This window comes from Bombus vancouverensis, chromosome 15 (assembly GCF_051014615.1).
Source record: "Bombus vancouverensis nearcticus chromosome 15, iyBomVanc1_principal, whole genome shotgun sequence".
NCBI classification, from domain to species: Eukaryota; Metazoa; Arthropoda; class Insecta; order Hymenoptera; family Apidae; genus Bombus; species Bombus vancouverensis.
Window position 1 is genome coordinate 2,926,049 of NC_134925.1, and position 26,065 is coordinate 2,952,113.

General features: G+C 29.2%; 3 protein-coding genes across 22 annotated transcripts; 2 read left to right on the top strand and 1 right to left on the bottom strand.

Annotated features, from left to right (window-relative positions):
- Nucleotides 1–17: 17 nt before the first annotated feature.
- LOC117164374 (protein FRA10AC1 homolog) lies at nt 18–17,209 on the top strand. Its single transcript, XM_076625005.1, has 9 exons — nt 18–295; nt 588–753; nt 827–986; nt 1,058–1,352; nt 14,370–14,511; nt 14,905–15,203; nt 15,305–15,503; nt 15,585–16,172; nt 16,330–17,209. The coding sequence occupies exons 1-5, from the start codon at nt 189–191 to the stop codon at nt 14,395–14,397; spliced, it is 756 nt and encodes a 251-aa protein (XP_076481120.1). The 5' UTR covers nt 18–188; the 3' UTR covers nt 14,398–14,511; nt 14,905–15,203; nt 15,305–15,503; nt 15,585–16,172; nt 16,330–17,209.
- On the bottom strand, nt 1,462–20,182 carry Nt5b (5' nucleotidase B). 18 transcript variants are annotated; one of them, XM_033347351.2, is made up of 10 exons: nt 20,003–20,182; nt 8,242–8,324; nt 6,052–6,125; nt 5,715–5,928; nt 5,040–5,463; nt 4,809–4,965; nt 4,418–4,658; nt 4,106–4,343; nt 3,905–4,021; nt 1,462–3,812 (listed from the first exon to the last, which is right to left on the bottom strand). In XM_033347351.2, exons 1-10 carry the CDS (start codon nt 20,180–20,182, stop codon nt 3,645–3,647), a joined length of 1,896 nt encoding a protein of 631 aa, XP_033203242.1. In that variant the 3' UTR covers nt 1,462–3,644. The 18 variants fall into 18 exon arrangements, with proteins under 18 accessions (XP_033203242.1, XP_033203241.1, XP_033203249.1 ...); XM_033347350.2 differs by lacking the exon at nt 8,242–8,324 and adding an exon at nt 17,758–17,870; XM_033347358.2 differs by lacking the exon at nt 8,242–8,324 and adding an exon at nt 17,758–17,870 and having other exon boundaries at nt 19,891–20,030.
- Nucleotides 19,909–25,997, top strand: SecS (Sec synthetase). 3 transcript variants are annotated; one of them, XM_033347368.2, is made up of 6 exons: nt 19,909–19,979; nt 21,285–21,473; nt 21,576–21,849; nt 21,947–22,322; nt 22,407–22,903; nt 22,986–25,997. In XM_033347368.2, exons 2-6 carry the CDS (start codon nt 21,360–21,362, stop codon nt 23,249–23,251), a joined length of 1,527 nt encoding a protein of 508 aa, XP_033203259.1. In that variant the 5' UTR covers nt 19,909–19,979; nt 21,285–21,359; the 3' UTR covers nt 23,252–25,997. The 3 variants fall into 3 exon arrangements, with proteins under 3 accessions (XP_033203259.1, XP_033203256.1, XP_033203257.1); XM_033347365.2 differs by lacking the exon at nt 19,909–19,979 and adding an exon at nt 20,025–20,127; XM_033347366.2 differs by lacking the exon at nt 19,909–19,979 and adding an exon at nt 20,293–20,433.
- The last annotated feature ends 68 nt before the right edge of the window (nt 25,998–26,065 follow it).

Below are 26,065 nucleotides of genomic sequence, written 5' to 3' on the forward strand. Positions count from 1 at the left end.
TGATATCAACGTATTTTCTGAAAAGAGAACGTGAATTGTATATTTATGTTTAGTGGAATAATATTTGTTCTTCTTATCATTTATTTTTTTTGATTGATATGTGTCGTGTAGTGTCGTGTACATTTTAACTAATACTTCATCGTTACACATCGAACTAGAAATAAAATCAGTCTGTGCTAAGAAGAAACATGTTTCCAGCTTATGCCTATTTGTCAGCTTATGACAGACACAAAAAACTTATAAATGATTATTTCACATTGTACGGAGGTTCAGTGTCATCTTTGAAACGGGATACGTATGTTAAATTTTTTAATTGGTTTTCATATGTTATAACTTGATATCATAACCATATTGTATTATTAATATATTAAATTGGCGTTTCATAATTAGTGAGTTAAAGTTAACTTACGTTTATTCAAAATATGAAAGTTTGGTAAAAAAAGCATTTTTACCAAATGTTATAAATATTAATATTAGAAGGGTATTTAAAAGAAATGTGCATTACATAGAAATAAACAATTAAAAAAAATGAAAGCTTTGTAAACTCTAAAACAAGCAGTTCTTGACGTTTCGGCCTGTGTTTCGAGGTCCCGAGATAAGACTGACTATGACGTTATTAGAGAAAACCATAGATTTCTGTGGGATCAAGATAATGAACCAGAAACATGGGGTGCTCGTTTGGCAAAGAAATATTATGACAAATTGTTTAAAGAATACTGTATAGCTGACTTAACATATTACAAACAAAATAAGGTAGATTATAATATACATTTCAATATATAATGAAGTATTCTGAAATTAAATCCTGGAGGTCAATATTAAATAGGTTGCCTTAAGATGGAGAACAGAGAAGGAAGTTATCGTTGGTAAGGGACAGTTTGAATGTGGAAATAAAAAATGTAAAGAAAAGGAGGACCTTAAATCTTGGGAAGTAAATTTTGGTTACATAGAGCATGGTCAGAAAAAAAATGCTCTTGTCAAATTAAGTAAGTCATTTTATAGTTTGTTTAAGTTGTTACATTTGGAATACAGGCTTATCATTGATATGCACTTTAAGGACTGTGCCCTGAATGTTCTATAAGGTTGAATTATAGATCTCAAAAACGTGAAGCAAAGAAACATAAAACATTAAAGAGATTAGGTACAAATACTGAAACACCCAGTAGTATGCCTAGTACATCAACAGTTCCAATTAAAATTGAAGAGGATAAAGGTACAAGTAATGTTGGGAAATCAATTGATGATACAGAAAAAGATGAAGATGAATCTAAAATTTGGAAAGAAAAACCAATTGAAAATCTGGAAAAAACAAGAGAGGAGGAATTTGAAGAATATCTAGCAGATTTGCTAATGTGAGAAACAAAATTAAAGTTTCTTATAAAATCATCTGTTACGAATAATGTTTAAAAAAATACGATAATTTCCATACACAACATGAGTCATGTTCAAATAAATATAACATTTGCAGTTATTGTATCTTTATTTTGATTGATGCGTATCTCATGTTATATCCTTATATTGCATGATAACAAGACTTAGTACATATTTTTTAACTTTTACACACTTAGATAACTGTTGTTATTTTTTACTTACATTTACAACAAAACCTTGTTGTGAAAAAAATCTAGCACCACAGGTAATAATGTGTATATATATACATATATGTGTATATTGTATAATAAATACAACTATTTATTTTTATTGCAGTCAAATATTTTCAACAACCACATACATTATTGACAATAAAGTAAATTTTTGAGTTAGCCATAAGATTTAAATAATTTTAATGCACAATTTTTATTTCTTTCATTATTATTGATATATGCTATTTCATTGAGAAAAGAGTAAAACTTCCATTTTTGTACATAATACAAATCATTTCATAAATTACATCGATTGAAATTTGCAAATGAAAGCATAAACTGAAGTTTCTAGTTTATAATATTTATAAGTTGTACAAATTATATTGTTCTTTGATTCGTATATATGTATATAATGAATATGGGGGTTTATCTTTTGTAAAACAGTTTAGTAATCTTGTACTTCTAAATTTTGTTTGATGGTAATAAAGTTATACATCTATATAGATACAAAAAAAATAAAAGCACATTTTATATGCATTCAATTTATACAGCAAAAAATGAATAACAGTTCAAGTCAATTTTTTTACTTTAGATTTTACTATATCATTCTTTTTGCATAATTGAAATCTCATGTAAAAAGGCTAGCCTACTACTCAAACTTACACTATTTTCAATAATTACAACACTTATATACAATACATAACGAGTTTATAATTATATCGTATAAGGTTGAACTTATAAAACATACAGTACACACATTACTAGAAAAATTCAATATTAGGATATATTCCTTCAATATTGTATCTATTTAACATCTCTATAAACGCCAATTTCTTGTGCGAGAATCATTCATGTTGAAAATAACATACAATCAAAAAACGTTATTGTGTTGTTAATAATCAATAAAACATCAATTCTATTGTCCTTTATAAAAAATACGTTATTGATATAAATAGATGAATAACTATATTATGTTTGAATAGGTTCTAGTCCAATATACAATATACAGTAGAACTTTGCTTATTCAAAGAAGTTAATGCTGAACCCCAATTATCCGAACTACGGTCGAGCGTAATTTCATAATACATATAAACACTTACTCTTATAACGAATATACGTGCGAACGTCTATTAGTGGGACTGTTTGGTTATCCGAACTGTTATGTACTCCGACATGTTCGAACAAACGAGGTTCAACTGTACTAACTTATGAACTTGTATATGAGTACCTAAATCTTTTTGTTATACCTTGTACTATTTTACATATATTTAAATAAATATTGAATTAAATCAACGAAAAAATATATATGTGTAAACTAATTTACACTGATATCTATAATAATTTATATTTTGTAACTTCTTGACTCGTATTTTGTATGATAATAAAAAAAATTTAGTTTCCATAATGATAAGGGGAAGAAACGAGGAATGTCACAAAATAACTTTATTGAAAAAATTAAGTTTTAGTATTTTAGTCCACTAGAGAAGGAACAATGTTCAATGAATTGGAATGAAACTGGATTGTTCATAAAATTAAGTTTCTATCTTACTTAAAAACCATAAAAAAGAATAATTAATAAAATATTCATCATTTTTATCCATGTTTCATTCCAGTATAGAGTAAATATTCTCTGTTTTTAGCCAGCACATCAAATTTTTAATGCTATTTTATGGAGACATTTTGAACATTATAATTTTATGAGAACTGGGGCTACAAAACTATTAAATCAGAACAATGTGTTATAAAATGGAAAATTAAGAAAAATTAACATTCCTCGTTTTTTACTCTTACCCTTTATATATATTAATATTATATTTTATAATCATTCGGGAATATGTATTTTATGAATGTGATGGAAACTTAATGCAATTACAATAATTTTTCTCATGCAAACAAAGGAATGAGATCTATTATTGATTAATTTTAATAGATTTGATCAAGATTTTTAAACATAGATATTTATATAGCAAGATTCTACTAAATCCTTTAGTGATATCAGTAAATGGTCAAAAAAGAATGCAAGAATAAAATGTAACCAAATGAAATGTCAGTGAAAGTAATTCATTTACAATTAGAATTCCTTGTACACGATCTTATATGGTTTGCTTGTTTCTGAGAATCACTGTCTTCATCACTACAATCTTCATCGTGGGTATGCGTCACATTACGTGGAGTTTCTGGCCTTGGGTGTGGTATTTGATTATTCGGACAATCCACGTACAAAGTTTTCTAATAATTAGTAACATAATCACTTTAAATTGTGTTCTGCATATATATATATAAATAATATTAAAATAAAAAGCAAACTTTTCAACACATACAGTAGGTTTATTTTCTTCTTCTTCTTCATCAGTAAGTTTGAATGTCCGAGATCGACTAATCATTGGCGTTTCCATAACAAATCTCTGTTCATGAGCAACTGTACTCTCGTGAGGCATCTTAATAATATGAAATAGAAACATTCAATCAAATAAAAATTGAAAAATTTTACAGTAATAAATAAAAGGTCTTAATTAACTTACCAACATAGCAGGAGCTCGAAACATGTATGAAAATGGATAATAAATGAGGTTCAAAAAGGTTGCTGCATAAAGATCAGCATACCTTACTACTTGACTACTGAAAAAGGTTTGCCTACTTCCACTGCGGAATAATGAACCCATCATTCCATAAGATAAATCCATTTTGTGCGTGACGTCCCTTATAGATGCTCGCAACTTGGAAATATCAGGTTTTTCTTTTGTGCTGCTATCTAAATTTCTGTACAGAAAAAAGGAATGAAATTATGATTCATAAAAATTGTTATAATCTTAATTACAGTAATTTTTTCTTACTTGTACATTTCTCCTAGCATAACGTCTAAATTCTGTAATTCGGCAAATAATTGACATTTGTCCGTCCAAACATGAAGCTCTTGCACCAGTTCAGGCACTATTAAGAATGTTCGCCATCCTCTAATTTTTTTACTCTTCAATATATCACCGAAGATATGATCACCAACATATAATACGTCTTTACCCTTTGCACCTATCAATTCCGTGAATACATCACAGGAACCTCCTGAGTAAACTTCTCCTGTTTTACATAAAACGTTTTATTATAATTTTTTTATCAGATTGAAATATTAATTTATAAGATATATTAATTAATTTAATAGCGTTAATTTAATATATATTAAATAAAAATAATTCTTCATATTTTATAAAAACATATTTTATCAAATACCTGTATGAAGTGGGCCCTTGTGTGTCCCAAGTTTCAGAGCTCCAGTTTTGGTATCTACTTGCCGCAAAATAGTACCCTCACCAAAAAATAATGGTTTCCTAGCATCTACTACGATAGTATCAAAATACGTTTTCCAATTTCTATGCGGTTCGTCAGGCTTTGAAAGAATTAATTTTTTAAAATAACTTATGCTTATTAAAAAATAGACTTTTATAAATTAAAATTAAATACCTTTGCACCATGTGGAAAATCGAAAAGATAAGTCATAATTTTATCAGTAAAGACATAGTCGCTATTCGTTAAAAGAAATATTTTTGCTCCACTTTCTCTGATTCTATTAAGAAACATCGGCAGTCTCTTGTCTTTCTTCACGTATTCGTCCAAATTCTCGATAGTTTTCGTTTTTAAATTACCGTGAAGGTGTATCCAATCTACAGCGTTTCGTACATCTTGGAATATGCTTTTAAAGCTCATTGTAAGCTCTCCCTCTTTTACCCCTGTCTTTTCTCGCGTGTATTGCGGCGAATTCGTGAAAAAGTCTATCAAACAGGCTAATAAATATGTCTCAGGAAGATTGAACAACGTATTGAGCACGTATACCCTGGACTCGTCTAATTGTAAAAATTTATTCGGATAAAGTTCGTATACTTGTGAACTAAAACATACGAAGAAAAATGTATTAAATAATTTACGTTTACTTTTTCAAATTACAAATAACTAGACTGTGGACTTTTATACACTTTATAGGAAATTTGAAGATGGAAAAATACAAAGAATGTACATAATACGCTAAGATATATAAAATATCCAAAATAAAACGTTCGTAACAATATCAAGTTATGTTATATGTCATGTTTATATGTATATAATCCTCAGTTAACAAATAAGCTGTGTGTTAGGACTTACTGTTTCAAAAATTCAAAACCATGAACGCAAACTAGGATGTTTCCATAGGCATCCACTTTAAGGAGGTTCCCATAAAGAGTATCGAACCAAAGTCCCCGCACCGGGAAACTGGGATCATATTCGAATGCTTTAATTTCCTGTGGATATCCCAGGGACACTAGACGATCTTTCAATAGTGTAAAACCCAGTTGTTCATACTGTGGCGACTTGTATTCTGAAATATTTCAAATAATATTTTAATAATATTACAACGTAACAAAAATACGTTTATAATTTTTTAAATTATATTTCCTTAAATCCAATTATTATAAAAGAAATAATATACGTTTTTATTTACCTGCTAACGTGTAATCCATGTCGAATCCATAGAACTTGATATTTTCTAAATGAAGGCTACGATTCACAAAAATTCTGCAACAAAAGTAAATGGTAATAAATTTTAATCGCTCGTTTTTTTATTTTCTGCGTGGTCACATTTAATGAATTAAAGCATTCATTTATGAAGATATGAAAAATATATTTTTTATTAGTATGTCACAGTTGTGAATTATAAAAATGATATATCAGAGCTTAGAAGAACGAAGCTTCTTCCTTAAATCTTTAATTTAAAAAAAATTATTTGGAAAATCGAATTTCTTCGAAATTGACTTTATTTTTTATTTAGAATTACATCAAACCTGTTTACAGCAATTTCCCGAGCCTTAAGAAAGATTTCTGAAATAGCAACTAATTCATCTGAATAAATTGACATGCGTGGAATTCTCACTATATCGGAATCGCTAATTCTCCTCGCTGCATCTATTTTATCTTCTGAATCATTCATTTTTGTTTTGAATAAAAGCTTTCGTATTAATGAAATATCCTGCGCTCTCTTAACACGAACATACAGAAAAAGATTTATTTGGAGGCTATGAATAATGTATTTCAATTGTTATTATCGTTGTGGTATAGAAACGTTTTTTTTTTCTTTTTTAATTTAAAATAAAAAAGAATTTCGTCACCGACCTTTCAATATTAGTCAATTCTGTATATGTTATCAAATCTCTACTCTTTGCAAGTATTTTAACAAAGATTCTGCTTTTATTGATTGCAAATATTCTTGCGTTGCATAAAAATTACGAAGAAAATATACGCTTGACATAAAAAATAATGTAAAACTAACTTCCTTCATAGCACATAATAAATATAAATTTATGGAAAATTTAATTGTTAATAAAGACTATCTTATACACTTTAAAGACACAGTATTTACTAGAGATTTGCAAAAGAATTATAAAAATATATGCAAGAAAGGATAGGGGACGAAGTGTTGAATAAGTAAGACGAGAAAAGATTTATTATATCCATCAACTCAATTTTAAAAAATAGTGATTGATGTTATCCGATCGATAATCGTATCTATTTATATAAGATTCACAACTTCAACGACGGTGCACTTAATTACAGTGAAAAATAATTTATTAAATCGATGATAAAGGTTAACGAAGTAACGCAACTTGTTTTTGCTTCGATATTTTTCACATAATTTATGCAAAATATACGCATTTCGATTCTTTGAATCGAAACCTTTCGATTACATAAAGTCTGTTTAATAACAAAAAATGGATAATAATGTTACTAGATCGATTTGAATTATGTATTTTCGATCTATATTAAATACTGTTAATATCAATGAGAGTAAAGTACATTCATCCCGGATACGTGATAATTATGTCTATGTTCGACAACATTTCCGGAGGAAAATTATAAAATAAATCTATGATACATATTATCAAGAATATAAATACTGCCCAATAAACTCCAATAAAATACTCCAATAAAATGGTTGCGTTGAAGTTGTATAATGTGACCAAACGTGGTTTAATTGGACTTACGAATATTATTACACGATTTTCACAAAAATAAATATTTTTAAATATTTGTATCTGTTTTTTGGTTAATAATAGAATAGTAGATAAAAATGTTTTGCTTTTATATTCTGATATATATCGTATTGTAACAATCGTACAGCCTAGCTGGATGATAATCATAAAAACACATATTGAGAAATAATATTGTGGAATAAGCGTAGTCACTTTGTTAAAGAGTTATCGTTGTAATGTTAATATGTACAGTAAATGACTACAAATACAATTATGATTTACTTTATAACTTCTCACTTCGAAAGTTGTCAATGATACCGATAATTTTCACGAGTCTGAGATGAATTACCCTCTTAATTAAGTTATATCAAAGTGTGCCTAGTTCCCACTTGTAATAACTAAAGTTCATTTGATAGAATGATACTTTAGAAATTATCAGGAGCACTAAACATGATGAATGTTCAATGTAACATTGGATGAGGTACGTTAAAAGCGAATAAAAATCGACACTGGTGTATATTAATAATACTCAACATTTATTCGTAAATTACTAATAGTAGTTGTATGTTATTATACCCCTTACGTCAACGATATAGATGATAGCTTATAGACTGATCTTGACAACGGACAAATTTCTAACACAAGAGAAAAAACGAGGAACTTACTCGTTTTGGACGCTGCGTCGCGAGTTCACGAAATTCGCAGCCAGTAAGGCGTCGTCATGCACATCCTTCAGCCACATTTTTTCCTATTTTCAAATAATCATCAGCACCTCGTGATCGATATGCGTACCTGTTAGTCGGTAATAACAGCTTCGATAGAATGGGAATCGGTAAAAAATGAACATACGTGTGAAGTTTAACGAAGTTAAATCGAAAACAAGACATATCACCTTCGTTTCGTAAGTTTATCGCGAGACATCGGCTTCCTTTCTAGTCATGACGCGTTTATGTGTTATTTGTGAAACAACAATGCTATTAAAAGTGTTTTATCATTTGTAACGGAATTAATTTTTTCATACAATCGATACAGTTGTAGAATTTAAGAGGTTGTAAAATTGTATTAGGTATAGTGACGATTATGTCTATTGTTAAATTACAGAGAACAAAGGATCCATTGCATTTCATTATTCCTATGAAAATTCATTTACTGGAAAGGTAATAAGTTATTCCAAACAACCGGTTTTCCATAAGAAAAATAATGCAACACTTCAATGAACAAGAATACATCGTGGGTGTACAAATGAAACTCGTGTTATAATTGAAGTTAGGAAGATTCTATGGCTCAAAACAAGACAGAAATCAATAGTAATAATAAAATTATGTTGAATACTTCGTTAAGTCTTCACTGCAATTTTACTACTCTTGATCTCTATTCTTAATCCGTTTTTTGAGCTATAGAATTTTACTGACTTTCCCTGCACTACGAATTATGATAGAAAAATGATCGAATCATCAGTATGTTGATACGAATATCAAGAAAGATGGCAAAATAATTCAAAAATATATATCCTACGACATAATCATCGAATATTCGAAATAAATTATCATGGATTTTGTTTTAGATAATTTATTATGGATTCAAATTCAAAGAATGATTTTTGGAATTTCATTTCTTTCGAATGATAATAATGATTATAAAGAATAAAATCATTGCGTAAAATTTAGCCTCAATTCTATCACTGAAATACATCTTGTAGCAAATCATTAAACATTCGGATACTTTGAAACGGTAGTATAGTCGACATAAAAATAATAATTAATTGTAAACAATCTTGTATAATTACGCTTGAGACATGTAATTTATGTTATCACTGGCGCGATGAATGCATTATTCCAAGAAGTGGTATTTATAAAAGCGGCGAACTTTATGAACGCTATTTATCCGCATTATCTCGGTTAAATGTGCCTTTTCAAGAAGATCAAAGGTTCCATTCAGATCAAACTTAGGAATGCATATATGACGTGATAAATATTCGTTAAGGAACTCTTAGTGAGCAATTTGACTGTTAAATCGGAATGAAAATTACCCTTTAATTAGTTTTATTCGAAGCAATCTTAATAATGTATCCGGATCATGTATATAACGGATAACAAAATGTTCGATTCGAAATTCGGTGGCAATAAGAAACGAGAAAACCAGATCGTATACATTATGAGTGATGCATGTGTCACGTATACTAACTCTGAAGAAAAAAGAAATTAAAGTTTCGTTACTTGATAAAAAGAGGCTTTAATTATCGTTTAATACAATTTTGATAACCAAGAATATATCTTAAGTCCACATTACGTCATATTATATTCATTTTTTTAATTAATCTAGCTTTAACGTAGATAATATTAAGAGTTTCTGACATGCACAATTTTCAGTTGGCTTTACCGTATCACTGAAGTTTGTACTTGAAAGATAATTCAGCTTAATTATTGTCGTAATTATTTAGCAATTTTATTGATCCACTGATTTTATTTAATCAATCTTTTTCTTTTTAGAAAGATTTCACTAATTTAAAGACCACTGTTCTTTTCTTAAAAATGTTACACGCGTAAAGGCACGGAAATGATGATCACAGTAATTGATAAAAAGAAAAGTGTAGGTCTGATAATACACGTGAGAACCGCGTGGCTAAAAACTACGATCCGATCCGCACGATGATAGAACGTTAACTGAACCTTGACTTGCCGAGTTACCAGTTAATACGCGCAGATAGCAATTGATTCATCGACTTCCGGACAAAAATCCGGACGCACACCTCACTTGTTGTCGTTCTAGTAAGACATGAAGATCTCTTTAACAGTAGAGTAGGTATAACGAAACACTTAAAATAGGAATGAATATCGTTGCAATTAAAATTTCATGGTCACACTCGGTATTAACATATGTATGTTGCCTCATACTGATGCCCGGTATTTGGGAATAACTATGAATAGTAACTATCTTAATACACAACTATGAACTACCATCTATCGTTATTACGTAATTAATAATACTTATCTCAATAATATTGTTTTCGCTTAATTAATTATTGGTTTGTTAATATACACGCTGCATCGTCGTATCGCCTATATTTTACAATATAAGAAACAAAATTTTCGTCATGATCCGATGTTTCGAAGCTTAAATAAATAAAAGAAATTCATTATAAATTTCAAAGTATGATAGAATAAAAGAATTTTAACAATTTTTCAGAGTAATATATTTTTCGCGTTTCATTCATCACTTTTTAAATATTTTACAGAATTTTTACATATTTATCAGTCATGAAATGCTCCTACAATTCTGTTAATTTATAGACGTTATTGTGCATGTGGAATTAACGTGAGATTTAATGAGGAATGCTTGTTTTATCTTGCTGAGTGTCGCAATGCTGTATAACAAGATTTATTGCATTTCTATACTATCATTTATACTTTATGAAGTAAATCTATAAATATAACTCAAAAAGCAGGATGATCCGAGCATTACAGCTTAGAGTACAGCGAGTACCAGCACGATCAAAAACCTAGAACTTTCTTGACGGCTAGTTTTTAGAAAAATTTCATCTCTTGACTAATTCAAAACACGTACAAATAATCCGTACGTGAAATATCCTTACCAATTGAATCTTTTATGCCTTCTTTCAACACACTGTAAAACCTCCTTTATTAAAAATTACTTAAAATGTGAAACGTTATTTAATTTCTAAAAAAAAAATGAATTTTTTAATAACATATATGAGTTTGTCGTCAAACAATCATTTATGACTATCATCACCTTATGTTAAACCATTTTTATGGAACGTGTTATGATATGTACACATTATAATATTTCTGTATTCAAAATACATGCTTAACTTTTTTCAAACACAATCTTACTCAACGACTATACAAAACAGTACGTCGTACATTCATCCATCACCGTACCCAGTACCCATGCATCATGAGTCACGTTAGCCTGGTTGATCATAGTATATAGGAGCTTCGTTACTGATCTAGACCCGACCTTTACCATGCAACCTACATTTTATTGAAACTTCCGATCTATTTTATCCTCGCTATATATGTATATATATATATATATATATATATATATATATATACATACATAGATAAGTGCACTAATTGTTACTACGTTTCGAGGAAGTCCTTCAGTTATTCATCGATTGTATAGTCAGATTGTATACTCTAGATAAAGCATCTTGTATACTATAGATAAAGCATTGTATACGGACTACAGCGCCGTAATTGAGAAATTCCAACTGGTTAATCATCGTAGCTGAAGAATATCGTAGGAAATGAATTTCTCGTGTGTTTTATAAGATGAAGAAATATGTTATTCGAAATAATGGGAAAACATGTTGCATCGTTTCTAGAACGACTAAAATCGAAGATTGTTATTCTTGTGAGTCAATTGAAGAATTCATATTTCATCAATTTTTGTCTTTTCCCAGAAGAGAAAATTTTTTATTTTTACCCGTTTTTTAATGAAATATTCATTATATTACGCAACTGCTTATCGCATTAAATATATTACATTACGTACATTAAATATTACACATTAATTAATTACTTATATCGATTATTTTTTATAATATTAATCCGACTATGTTGTGAGTCTAACATCTATATTTCTATAAAATGTGTTATTATTAGAAAGATTGGAAAATATAATATCTCATTGTTTATGCGATGAACCCTTCAATTCTCGACCACCATGAAGGTTTAAGGTCAATGTAATTCAACGCAGATTTTAATTGTTCTAATGTGAATTTCTTTTGCCGGTTGTTTCACATTATCGACTTTCGGTTAAGTCGGTCAAGCATTGTACAAGGATCCACGTACCTATATGTGTTTCTGCTAAGCTATGCATCGTTCACACTTTCACTCTACTTATTCACTGTCTGCACCATCACCACAGAGTTAGCGAACGAAAATGATGTGACTAATCAATTTAGAAAATTCAAAATCTAGACAAGAAATTCCTCGTAAAGGCGGGACAAATTTCTTATTAAAGGAAATTATGTTTTTAAATAGATACGAATAACGCATAAAGAGAGAAAACATCTCTTTTCTTAGATACTTTGTTTTTAAGTTTTACTACATTCCAATGCAAATGAAACATTTTACGCGCCAGGTATTATGTATATATATATGTTACATAATATAATACATTTGCGTTTTGAGTAATAGATGTTTTCACTTCATCACTTTATCGACACAAAATGCACAACATCATGTAGAGTAACTCACGAAAGTATCTGGACACTTATCATAAAATAATGTATATGAATATATTATGTATTTTATACGAAATTCTTTAAAATATTATTTTACCATTATAACATATCGCGAGTATCAAACAGTAAAATTTAATTAATAAAATGAAACATTGGGGATGCACATAGGAATTACAAGATGTTTATTGCAAACATACCTTTGATAAAAGATTAATATACTATATTACTATTATTATACTGTAAAATTATTTAAACCTTCGTCTTTTATATGAGCAGAAGTACGAAACACTGCAGTTAAAATACTTATGAATCGTTGGAAAATTGAACTTCTAAGAACAAATTAAGAAAAAAAAAGATTTTAACACTGAATGTAATATAGAATAGAATAAGCTCCTTCCACTGAATGTTTCAAAGAAAATATCATGTACTTAAATCGTTGTGTCGAGAAAATTGCTTAAGAATTTCTGAAAATTCTATTTCCACAAACAGATTAAAAAAAAAAGAATGTCAACAAAAAATATGATAACGAAACGCACCTTGATAATTTTGCTTCATTGAATGATTCGATATATCACTGATAAGAAAGAAAATTGATTAACGAGTGGAACATCACAATGCAAGCTTCTATTATTCTTATTGAAAAAAGCAATTTCACACGGGTCGAATTTAAGATCTCTGTTTCGATCGTGCACGCGTGCACGCGTTCGTCTACTTATTTAGTTAGATGTGCCAGCTAAAATTAAATTCTAAACATAACTAAAAGCGCATTTCTCAGTCGCATTTTGCTTTGTTCGAACAATGACTTGCACCTGATAATATGACATACATGTACGGCGTTGCGACATTATAGTAATTATTACTAATTAATATTATAGTAAAAATTACAATTAACGTATATCATGTCTTAGTGAAGATTTTTTAAATAGATTGCACCCTTAATGCGATATACTTAGGATCTATTAGAACATATTGAATCCTAAATGAATGAAGCTTAACGCACTTCGACGCGTATACTACCTATAACATTGGCATGAATAAACTGCGTAGTACACATGGAACACGGAACATATTTTTATGTATCAAAGAAACGCTCGTGCATATATTTGACCTGGTTATGAAAAATGCATAAGACCTCTCTCTCCTAAATATGGTACGTAATATGGTCGAAGAACTCGCATAAGTCACGATACAAGAAAGAGGACGGTTGCCTCTTTGTCTCAAGATAGCCGCAACGTGAGAATAGGCACGTATTACATATAGCTATGCTCTTCGAATTTCTTTTTCAAATTTCTCTACCCGAGGCGCTCAGAAGCTTGAAGCACGTTGTGAATGGCACATAACACACGGTACAAAGAAGAAGAGTATTTGAACGATCGAAGGAGACGAGCAAACTGAATCGAGATCAGAGTTCCACTTCTGTAACCTAGTCGAGGTCGAAGTCTTATTATAAGATCTGCACTTTGCGGAAGTTTCAAATCCTAAGACCTGAAACGAAATAATCGATGAAATATCGAATTAAGTCGAATGATGTAATTTTTTAGAAGTTAAGCGAAGAACTCTGACTAGAGGAAATTTCCGTAGGTGGAACGTGGCATTCGAACTGAGATAAAAGAACAGGCCACACCGGACTGACTTAATGAGGCATGGAGGGGCATTGCGAAATATCGTATTTTGCAATATGTTTAGCGTTTCCATCTTGCATTCGGAAAGATATCGGCTAATGGTACGATGAAATTTGTTTTTAGCTTATTATCATAGATATCTAGACGGATAGCATACATAAATAGTATTTACTACACTCATATTTGGATGTTTAAGAAACAAAGTCTGCATAAATAAAGATAAATAATTCTTATCACATCATATTTTGATAATTCTGATCATGTATCGTCGATACAAATTTTATCCAGTTATGGAATAAAGGTACTATATACATAATTTCTTTTTATTCAAATTTATAGAGGTATTATAAATTCTTGTATGCTCTCGAGCATTGCATCATCTGCATTGAACAAAGAAGTTTTCCATATTTACGTAAAAATTAGTGTATAGATACGTTCGGGTAAGAATCGAATGCTTTAAAAATTAGCAGTCCATCTTTTAAATCATCTTGCAGGAATTATACGACGAGATGCAGATCGTTGCAGATACGCGCGCGCGCATTATTGTCATAGTAGAGAGAGAGAGAGAGAGAGAGAGAGAGAGAGAGAGAGAGAAAGGGAGGGGCGAGGGGAAACACGACACTCAAATCTGGTCTCTCAAAAATGATTAAAAACTTCATCAATAAATTAAATCTATAAAATCTCCAAACACACACATTTCTGAAATTATCATCGCTGACATTGAAAATGATTAATATTCTATCTACTAATAAAATTTGGTAATGAATATTTTTCGAAAGTAATGTAATCACAGGTGAGTAATGAATTATAAGAGATACCACAATCGTAAAGTAGATATGATAAAATATGAAAAGAAATTTACCTGTGACCTAATTCACGCTTATCTGTTCGTAGGACACTCTCATTGTAGTTATCCAGGTCTTGTTCGCTACAATTGTTCTTGGTCATTTCTATACCGTGATTTAAAGGGGAGCCAAACACTGATCGATAAAAGGATTCTTCGTAAAAGATGTTTGACTCATCCGGGAATCGAACTTTGCACCCTGCTTTAGAACATTCGAATGCTGGTTACTGGTCGAAGAAACATCGTCACGTGAGTAAAATTGTGTGAAAAATATCATAAAAAGTATTTAATCCGTGATTATTAACAAAGTTCACGAAATCTAATTTTCAGTTAACTTTTCGCCAGTTAAACACGTTTCGTTAGCATATTAATAGCGTATTGTACTTTATTGTTCGATAAAAACGCACAGTACGGCGCGCCATGCGTGTAAGCTTGATAAAAGGAACAAATAGAAATAGAAGAAGAATTACCAGTTCTGCCTGGCGTAATCAGCACGTCCACATTTTCACAGCTCATAACAGATCGATTGAAACTGAACGGTTGGAAAATCGATCATAGAACGTTCCGAAAAGAGAACGCAGGAAAAGAGAAAGAGACAGAGAATGAAATCCAGAGTTATTTACGCGGCTCATTAACTTACCAACGCGAATGACAACGACGTACTGAGTTCAATGAAAATTCTCAAATCGAGTTACACGCGAGCAAACAACACGAAAATATGGCGAGAATAGCAACGACGATAAGAAGGCTGCAGGGGTCATTCGCGTGACGATGATAGATTAGAAGGAAAAGTACACAGAGAAATTTGATATAATCAAGAATCAATTAAACCAAAATATCCTTTACAGTCTCATGAATGAAAGAGAAAATATAAATTTTCTGGAAAAATGGATTTTTATTTTATGAGAGAGGATGATGGTAACATTACAATTTTAATAATTTATCACTTGAATTTTTATTTTTTGTATCACTCTTTATATAACACTCATTCATTATGATGCGTATTTTATAAATTGCAGCGTAATCTGCGTTATATATTAGGTCATATAAAGTTAACAACGATTTGAAATTCCAGATATAAATTTAATACAACCGATGACAGACCATATGCGTCTTAGAAAGAAACTTGCCAAAATATGTTGGAAAGAAATCGACCAATTAAAAAGATAACCTTGTATATAAAAATGAAATAATGGAAACAATAGAAAAGAAAATAAATAACTGGAAAGTAACATTTACGGATTTAAAGCAAAGATGATCCCCTGATTTCAGAAACAATAATAAAAAAAAGAAGATAAATGAATAAAGATTAATATGGAATTGAAGTATAAAATAATCTTGAATATCTCTATAATATAACTCGAATTTGAAATAAGATGGATTCTTAATCCACGGAACCAAATAACTCGGGACAGATAAAAAGCGATAGAAAAGCTTTTTAATCTTGAAATATATTACCTCCTTGCTAATGATTAAAAACACAAGTCTTTATGACAGAATAGGAAATATACTGTTATCAGTAAGATGTTTTGACAGTCGTTATCTATGTAAGTCTCGGCAGCATGGATGAAGGAAGTGTATAGAAAAATATCACACGCGATTTTCTTGAGTAATTCTGATCAAACGAGCATCAAAACATAAACTGTAATCGTTCAAATGTGAAAAACTATGGTACAACGGCGAAAATGCAGAAGTTTACTTTTTCAAGACCATAAAATCACTCACAATCATGATGGAAATATATAAAGTTAAACCAGTTATTTTCGCGTAATATGATCGAGCCGCCTCTGATAATGCGTAGGCTGTTGGTACGGCCTTGGCGATCTTGTGAATACCGTAAAATTTTGTGCCTTAGAGTCGGGTGGCTCGTCTGAGATAATAATAAGTGGACTGCAGATGTTCGTGCAAATTCATATTTCTATGAATACATATAATTAAAAAGAATAAAAACTAAATACACATTCATTTCATCAGTTACATATTGTAATTATCTTGAATATTTTATATATTTTTACATATCATGTGCATTTTTACACCTTTATGTTTCCCATAAATAAATAAATTTTCTCAGTATAATAAAGCACTTCATTTATTATAAAATATTAACGATTATACGATAGTGAATTTGACATATGTTTCATGGGCATATTGTGTATGCATTTAATGATACACTGCCCAAAATAATTGAACAATAATTTAGTCTATTGAAAATAATTAAATTTCTTATAACGACGTAAAAATGTGGTATATTTACACCAATAATGCTTTCCAATAAGTAAAATATACGATAAAATAAACAAATTTAAAAACATTAAATATACGTATATAGATAGTAATTATGGAGTGAAAATAATCTTTTATTATTAAGAATTAAATTTGGATAGAAAATTATTATTCTATTAATATTTTTCAAAACATTACTCTGTTTTATCAATTTTTTAATCAAGCTTCAGCGAATTTTAAACGTTTGTCAGATACAGTTAACGAGATATTAATCACTAACCTTTGACTAGCTTGTCGATACCACTTTTTATTTCCACTGGGATCATTTTCGTGTTGAGGTGTAGTAGGAACATGATCCCCGTGCGAATTACAATTCTCCAATTCCATGATTAACTAGAAAGATAGAAAAAAAAAATTTGTCAATTTATCGATAAAATAAATTTCTAAATATTTTCGCACATGATAATCTTTTACCACGACAGATTTTTATGCAAAATATTATTTTAAAAACTATGACTTAACATATCATCAGAATTATTATTGTATCACTGTATCATTCAATAATTAAAAACATGTTTAAAAATGAAATTAATCCAAACATATCATAATTAAAATTTCTTTTTAATAACAGTAAACATTTGCGTGTTATACAAAAGATATACTTTTAAGCAAATTGTAAACAGCAAAAACTGCAAATAGTTATAAAGCGGAAAATAACAATAAAATAATCATGTCACGAAACAATGATAATTATCAGTTGCAATGATATTATTTTAAAATATCAAATTGTCACCTGCTAAATTGTTTAATCGATATAAAAGCCAGAAACAAATTGTCGCAAAATAATGTTATTCGGAAAAATGATAAAAAGTTATTCAGCCATTGATATCAAGTATCCGCCAATTGAATTCGTTATCGGAAGTTTAAAGAGAACGTACCTAATAAGCTCGAAATTTTCAGTGCTATATTCAACGTTTTATATAAATACAGACACAGAATAATTTTGAAATATTCTTGTTACTTAACTTGAATACTAACACACAGCACGACAACCTGTCATTCGAATACCAATTCCACACTATCACCACAATGCGAACCTCACCGCAAACTATAAGATCTATTCGCTGAATAGGGTTAACGTGTAGGCAGGTATGCCAATGCAGAAAATCAAACTATTCCTATGCTGGTTTCGGCTACTCATATATTCATGATAAGACTGCATATGTTTATACATTTATAGGAAATTTCAACGTGCAAAAATGTACATAATATGCAAAAATATATAACAAAGTATAGTACTCGTTATAATTAGACTGGATATTCAAAAAATTAATTTATATTTTATGAACAATAGAAACAATCTATGAAAGGTTTGATTCATCTACTAAATATTATTACTAGACCACGGATATTTATGTATTTAGTATTTATGAAAAATACATATTCAAAGACTATGTATACTCGTAATTTTACCATAGTATATATTGTAATATTTAAGATATTATATCATTATAATATTTGACATAAGAAATCTTTGTTTAGGCTCTATTTCTTCAATTATATTCATAGATATATGAATTTACATAAACATATCCGTAACCTATTCATGACACATGTGCCTAAAATTCATTTAAACTGAAATATTACAAATAGATGAGATACATTGAAAATGCATTGCAATTTATAATAAAGTAATTTCTTCTTTATATAGTGAATAATTTGACAATGGATACGATATACGATTTACAATGTAATAGATTTAATTCAAATTGCAAGATGTGCAATATTCAGAGATGAGATTCAGAGGTTCAGTTGAGATGAAAATAGTGAAGATTTTAGTATTCCGTAGCGTCTATTAATAATGAAAATCTTTGTTAATTGACGTATATGAAAGAAAGTGATTACGTAATATCATCGTAATATTCATGAGAACAACTATATGTACGTGTGCGCGTGTGTGTGTACATGCATGCGTGCGTATGTCATAAATATTTAATGACGCTACATCGATAGATTTGAAGGTTTATGTAAAATTGTAACAGATTTATTACGAGATTTTAACAAAAAATTATAAAAGATTATAAAGTTACTATAAAAATATAAAGTTTCCAAATATAAATGCAAACGTTAAGTAAAAAGGATTTAAATGCAATAAAGTAATTTTGTGCAAGGTAATATTTTAATACTATTTTTATGCTGATAATATTACAACAACCTATTTTCATTTTACGTAGATTATATATGCATAAAGTATTACAATCACTAAATAAAGAAAAGCAACATAAATATTTTTCTAAAAAAAGGGAAGACCAATTAATAGACATTAAGATAATTTTAAAGAACTATTTGCGAATGAATTTTTAAACAATTTTTTTAATTATTATAAGAAAGTTGATAAAATTACACTACATACTTAAAAAATCGCTGATTCTGCGCTACGTTTCCATTTTTCGTATCAGCATGTGATGATCGATGATTTTTCAATGGGAAGGAGGTAACAAGGTAATTATCAGTAAATGATGCACCTGCCGGATAGTTGAGTTGTAAGTTGTATGCGAATCACTTTGACCTGTAAAGGCGGCGAACGAATTCGTTCGTAGCGCCGTGCGTAACCCGTCCGTCCGCTGTCGCCTGAACGCCATAATTCGAGGTAAAATTCCGTAATTCGTAAATTTTGCTATTCTCCACGCGTCCGCGGTACACATCGTGTAACTAATGACAATTAAAACGCAGTCCTGAGTCCCCTGTGGCCAAACAATTACGTTGCATCCTCTCTTATTGCGTAAAATTAATCCGATTTAGGTGACCTCGACACGACATAACCTCTAACAACCTGTCGTCTGCTGACAATTCCCGATGACCACGGCGACACAGGTCGTGTGTATATTTGCTCAATTCAAGTTCCGTTAAATGCGCGTATGAAATATTACGGCTCGGACTCTTTGGAATGCGTCAGGTAGTGCATGATCATCAAGTGCACCGCCAGCACACGAATATTCATCGTAGCCCAACCCATTTTCTTATTTTATGATATATCGTTTATTACACCGTTCCACGAAACTGTGTCATTCGAATCAACCTTCTTTTTATTTATTGTTTGCTAGCTTTTAACAGAACTTCAGATATTGTAACTATTTATTCTTTTCTCATTTTTTTTGTGAATAGTGTTTTAATCCATACATAATAAAAGTACATAACCTTTATATCGATGTTGAATTTGTTGTATTTTGTTAGATTCGTTTAAATAAACAACAGCGCGTTCGTTCTTTGATTTTATGTGATACTGATGTTTATGGTTACTTAATGATTTTTCGCTATTTAATTAATTTTTATTCATATTCTATGAAATTATGTAATATTATATTTTCGCACTGTATTTTTTTCTGAAATATAGTTACGAATATTTATTGATATACAAATGTGATTTTATATATTTTTTTAAGTTGCATACATATCTTTTTGATTTGTAATTAGCTTTTGCATGTTATAATATGTAATGTATGATTTTTTGTACCCATATATTTGACATTTTAATAAATTTCATTTTTATATGGAAACTTTGTTTTCTTTTCTATAATACCATCAACATTGTTGCACCTTCTATTTACATAAAAATCATTCATGGAGCAATATCTTTTATTTAAGTATAATATAATTTTGTATTAAATGTTTATGCATTTGAATACCATAGAAGAATATTTTTATATAAAGTTATATCATTTTTTTGTGTTGTATGATGAGCATTTCATGTTCATATTATCTGTAGATTAATAATTATTCTAATCATTTGATATTAATTATTAAAAGCAATGCTGTGCTAAGACATCAAACTTTCTAATATTTCTGGCCTAAGTGTGTAAAAGAATTAAATAAATCAAGAAGATGAATAATCAGGCATTCAGTTTAGCTGAAAGACTTATTCCTTCAACCTATGTACAACAAGGTTTAAATGCAAAAAAAGCACGTGAAAATCTTATAAGACACTTCATCGAACATGTAAGATTTCAATTAATATTTTGCCGATATCATTTAATTACTAATATATTAATATAATTGTATTATATCATTTAATTACTAATATAAATTATTTTAAAATAGCAAAAATGGCCAGAAGAGGGTTGGGATGATGCAACAATAGAAGCTTTTCTCTCAGATCTGTCACAAATGGACAGCAACAATTTTCCTTCCAATTGTAGTGTTGGAGAACGTGAAGCAAGAATCATATCGAACATTGTTGCAAGGCGACATTTTCGAATGGGTCATGGCATAGGAAGATCAAGTGATTTAGAAGAAGTACAACCAAAAGCTGCAGGAAGTAGCCTAATGTATAAATTAACAAATGCTTTAGTACTTGAAGTCATTCGATATATGGGTAAGATAAATAATTTTAAATTAAGGTTGCTCAATTTTATTAAAGCTCTTAAAATTTTTGTTATCTAAGTGCTATATTAAATATTTTTTCATTGCAGGTGTAAAAAGCATAGCAGGTTGTTTTCTATCACCAATGGCTACAGGCATGAGCTTGGTATTATGTATGTTAACATTTAAACAGGATAGACCACGAGCCAAGTATGTCCTGTGGCCTAGAATTGATCAAAAATCAAGCTTTAAATCAATAATCACAGCTGGATTAGAACCGATTGTTATTGAAACCAAGATAGTTGGAGATGAATTAAAGACAGATATGCAAAGACTTGAATCTCAAATGGCAGCTTTAGGTGAAAGTGTTGCTTGTGTGCTAACAACAACTAGTTGCTTTGCACCCAGGGCATGTGATTCTATTGATTCTATTGCAGCGCTTTGTACTCAATATAACATTCCACATTTAGTAAATAATGCATATGGGTATGTTTATGTATATTATATATGTACTATAGCATTTTAAACATATTATATTTGAACAGATGTTACATTATACTTTGTCAATAGCTTACAGAGTACGAGATGTATGCATTTGATTCAAGAAGCATCACGTAAGGGCCGCGTCGATGCTTTCGTTCAAAGCACAGATAAAAACTTTCTAGTACCAGTTGGTGGTGCAATTATTGGCTCTTTTGACAAAAATCTGTTAGATCGCATATCAAAAATGTACCCAGGTCGTGCAAGTGCCAGCTCTATTATGGATGTAATGATAACATTACTAAGCTTAGGAATGGCGGGTTACAAACAATTAATAACACAACGTAAAGAAATGTATTCATATTTAAAGGAAGAACTTGGCAAGTTAGCAGCCAGACATGATGAAAGATTGCTAGACACTAAAGGAAATCCTATATCAATGGGAATGACTCTTCAGTGTTTAAGTCATCAGCATGATAATAAACAAGTTACAATGTTAGGTTTGATGTTATTTCTCCGCAATGTTAGTGGTACAAGAGTAATAACAACAACAGAAACTAAGCATATTGTTTCATATAAGTTTGAAGGTATGTGACCAAAAGTGTGTCTAGTATATTTTAATGACACTTTCAAATTCATTATATTTTTCATTCATTTAATTTAAATTAGGTTGGGGAGCTCATAATAGTAATTATCCAGTACCATACTTAACTGCTGCTGCAGCTTTAGGTATGAAGAAATCAGATGTGGACATGTTTATACAACGATTAGATAAAGCTTTGACAAAAGTAAGGAGGCGTTCAGCTCCAGTTACACCGACAGCATCTCTTGCTGGATCCAGTATTAATGGAGATGCAGTAGGTACTGGAGGTCCTGGAGAATCAAGTACAGCTTCAACTAGCCGAGCAAGTAGTAAGGATAGTTTGAGAAAATGAACCGTAATCAACGCAACTGGCCAGTCGAATCAATACATTAATTTAAACATACATTAAGTAAATTATTACTTACAATTAACACATGTTGCATATTTCTGAGGAACGTTTTACATTTTTATTTTTAACTGTAATACTTAATATTCCTATAATGTAGTTACTCAAAATTTGTATTGAAATATTTGTATTTAATATATAATTTTATTTCTCTAGATTAAGTTAAATTACTTCTCAGATATTTATTTACATGTTTAAAATAAAAAAAATAATATTTTATAACAAAAATATATTCTAAAGAGATACGCAACAGCAAAATGTGCTGATTCGTCTGTCCATTTGCGTTGTAACAGTGTCAATTGTCATGAAATAAAGCAAGAGAGTTCAAACAATATTAACATCGGAATATCTAAGCTAATATTCGAGGAGGAAGAAAAGTTAGTGTATTCTACACATTCATTAAAAGATATTAACTGGTAAGCGCTGGCCATAAGAATATCTGTTATACTTGTTCTATGTTACAATATATATGCAGTTACTTTTTAAACAAAGCATGTCTCATATATCTGATAAATATCTGTTGTTTATCTTTTGGAATATTATTGCAATACAAAATTAATTTTCTGTAAAAGCATATTTCTGCTTAAATCCATTATTCCACAAATTACCAACTGTAATCCCATTAAAATTAGTTTAATATCCTTATACTGATCATTTGTATGTTTTAAAGCAATTACAACTTCATATTTTAAATTTAAAATCACCAGTTAGCATTCTTTTGCGTAATTTATTTGTGCTAGAATACTAAAATACTATAAAAAAAATTCACTTCTTTTCACTTAGAAATAATATAATTCTATCAATGATCATAGAAAAAGGACATGTTATTACTAAGAGAGATTTATAGTAGATACAGTATTTGCTTAATCACACTATTATAGAAAGTGTGTACAAAAATTAGAAGCACTATATATGAGAAAAAGATACTCCACAACCTGTATAAATTGAATACAGATATAAACATGCTATTTATGATTTTAAACTCTTTTTGTTATTTATTTTGTGAATGTTCATTTGTAGATTACATTATAATTTCCTGTACTAATAATATCTAAACTTTATTATTATCAAATGTAATGTTTTGCACAAAACAACAGTATTACCTTTTCAATATTTTTAAAGAAGTAATGAATATAAGTAAATTTAAACAGCATATTATATTACTAAACACAATCATTTTCTAAATGTCTATACAAATTTTTGTGTGCATTTGTATTGCACATAATAACTTGTATATGCACATTTAAAAAAGGCATGTATTTGAAGATTCACCTTTGGATAAATTATTTTGACAGTTATCTTTTGATATGTCAATATGCATATTCCTTCAAATATAGTAAGATAAGTCAATTAATATTTAGTACAATATTTAATAAAATCAGAGAAAATATCAAAAATTAAAAAACAAGTTTGAAGCATTTAGATGATTCTGATAATTATTTTTAAAATATCGATGTTTACAATATTATTTATATTTAAAAATTGTTTATTGTTGACTTTTATTTTAAAGGTTTATAAACTATAATATGTATTTTAATAGTTGCAAAATCTTACTATTTAGCCACTTGTTGTATATTTTTGAATAATATAATATAATGTTTGTTGGTAATATATTAATATTAACTCAGAAGAAAGCAATATAATGTACAAAATTAATTGTCAGATTATATAGGTTGTTAAATCCACAGAAAAAGATCAAAGGTAGAAAATTGATACAGTGTTATTGTACTTAGTATATTTATTATATTTGTTAACTCATAAATGAATTTTGAATAATTTCAGGAAAATGGATAATTTCTGAATTAATGAAATGTTATAAAAAATGTTATTCGAGGTGAATCATATATGCTACTATAGGATATATTATCATTATAAAATTATCGATAAACAAAGATAACATAATAAAGATTATAAGAAGATATACATTATAGAATAGTACATTGTATTTTAGTATTGTACTTTATGCTAATGAAATTCCTATATATGTACATACAGATGTTTCTCATTTCTGTATTATGTACTTTAATATTAGTTGTAGTATATGCATTATTTTATTTCATTAGTTTTATATATTATAATTTTATATCAAAAAGGCCAGCTCACATATACATATTACAAAACCTGCCTTTTACATGAAACAACGATTTTTAAGGTCCTACTTTATCAATATATTTTAATTATTTTTGTATCTATACCTTTCAATTTTGGTCAGTCATTGTAAGAAAGAAACAAATCATATTTTTAAACAGACACAATAGACATATTTAATAAAAGTGTCTCACTATCAAAACAAAGCATTACAAACGAAATTATGTAAAACTTATTGAGTATGTCCCACTTGCTACATTTTTAAGTTTATTGCAGTTAATGTGTACTATTGGCTGTGAAATATTTTACCTAATATATGTTGTAAATTAAGGGAAAAATTAATTATTCACAATTTCATTTGTGTTACAATTTTGAGAGGGAATATTTTGTTGTTTACTCTTAATATTCAAGGAAAAATCTATATATTGCTGATATTGTATATACATAATTGTTTTAACATTTTTAAAAATAAATATATATATACATATAAGATATTGGAGATACTAAATGTAAACAAATTATACACGTCTTGAATTATATACAAGAAACCGCTAATCCCAATGTTACATTTTCCTGATCATGATAGATACATATGTATTTACTTAATTATGTTGTATTATCTAAATAATCATTTTACACTTACTGTACTTGGTTAAAGTTCAAATGGAAATT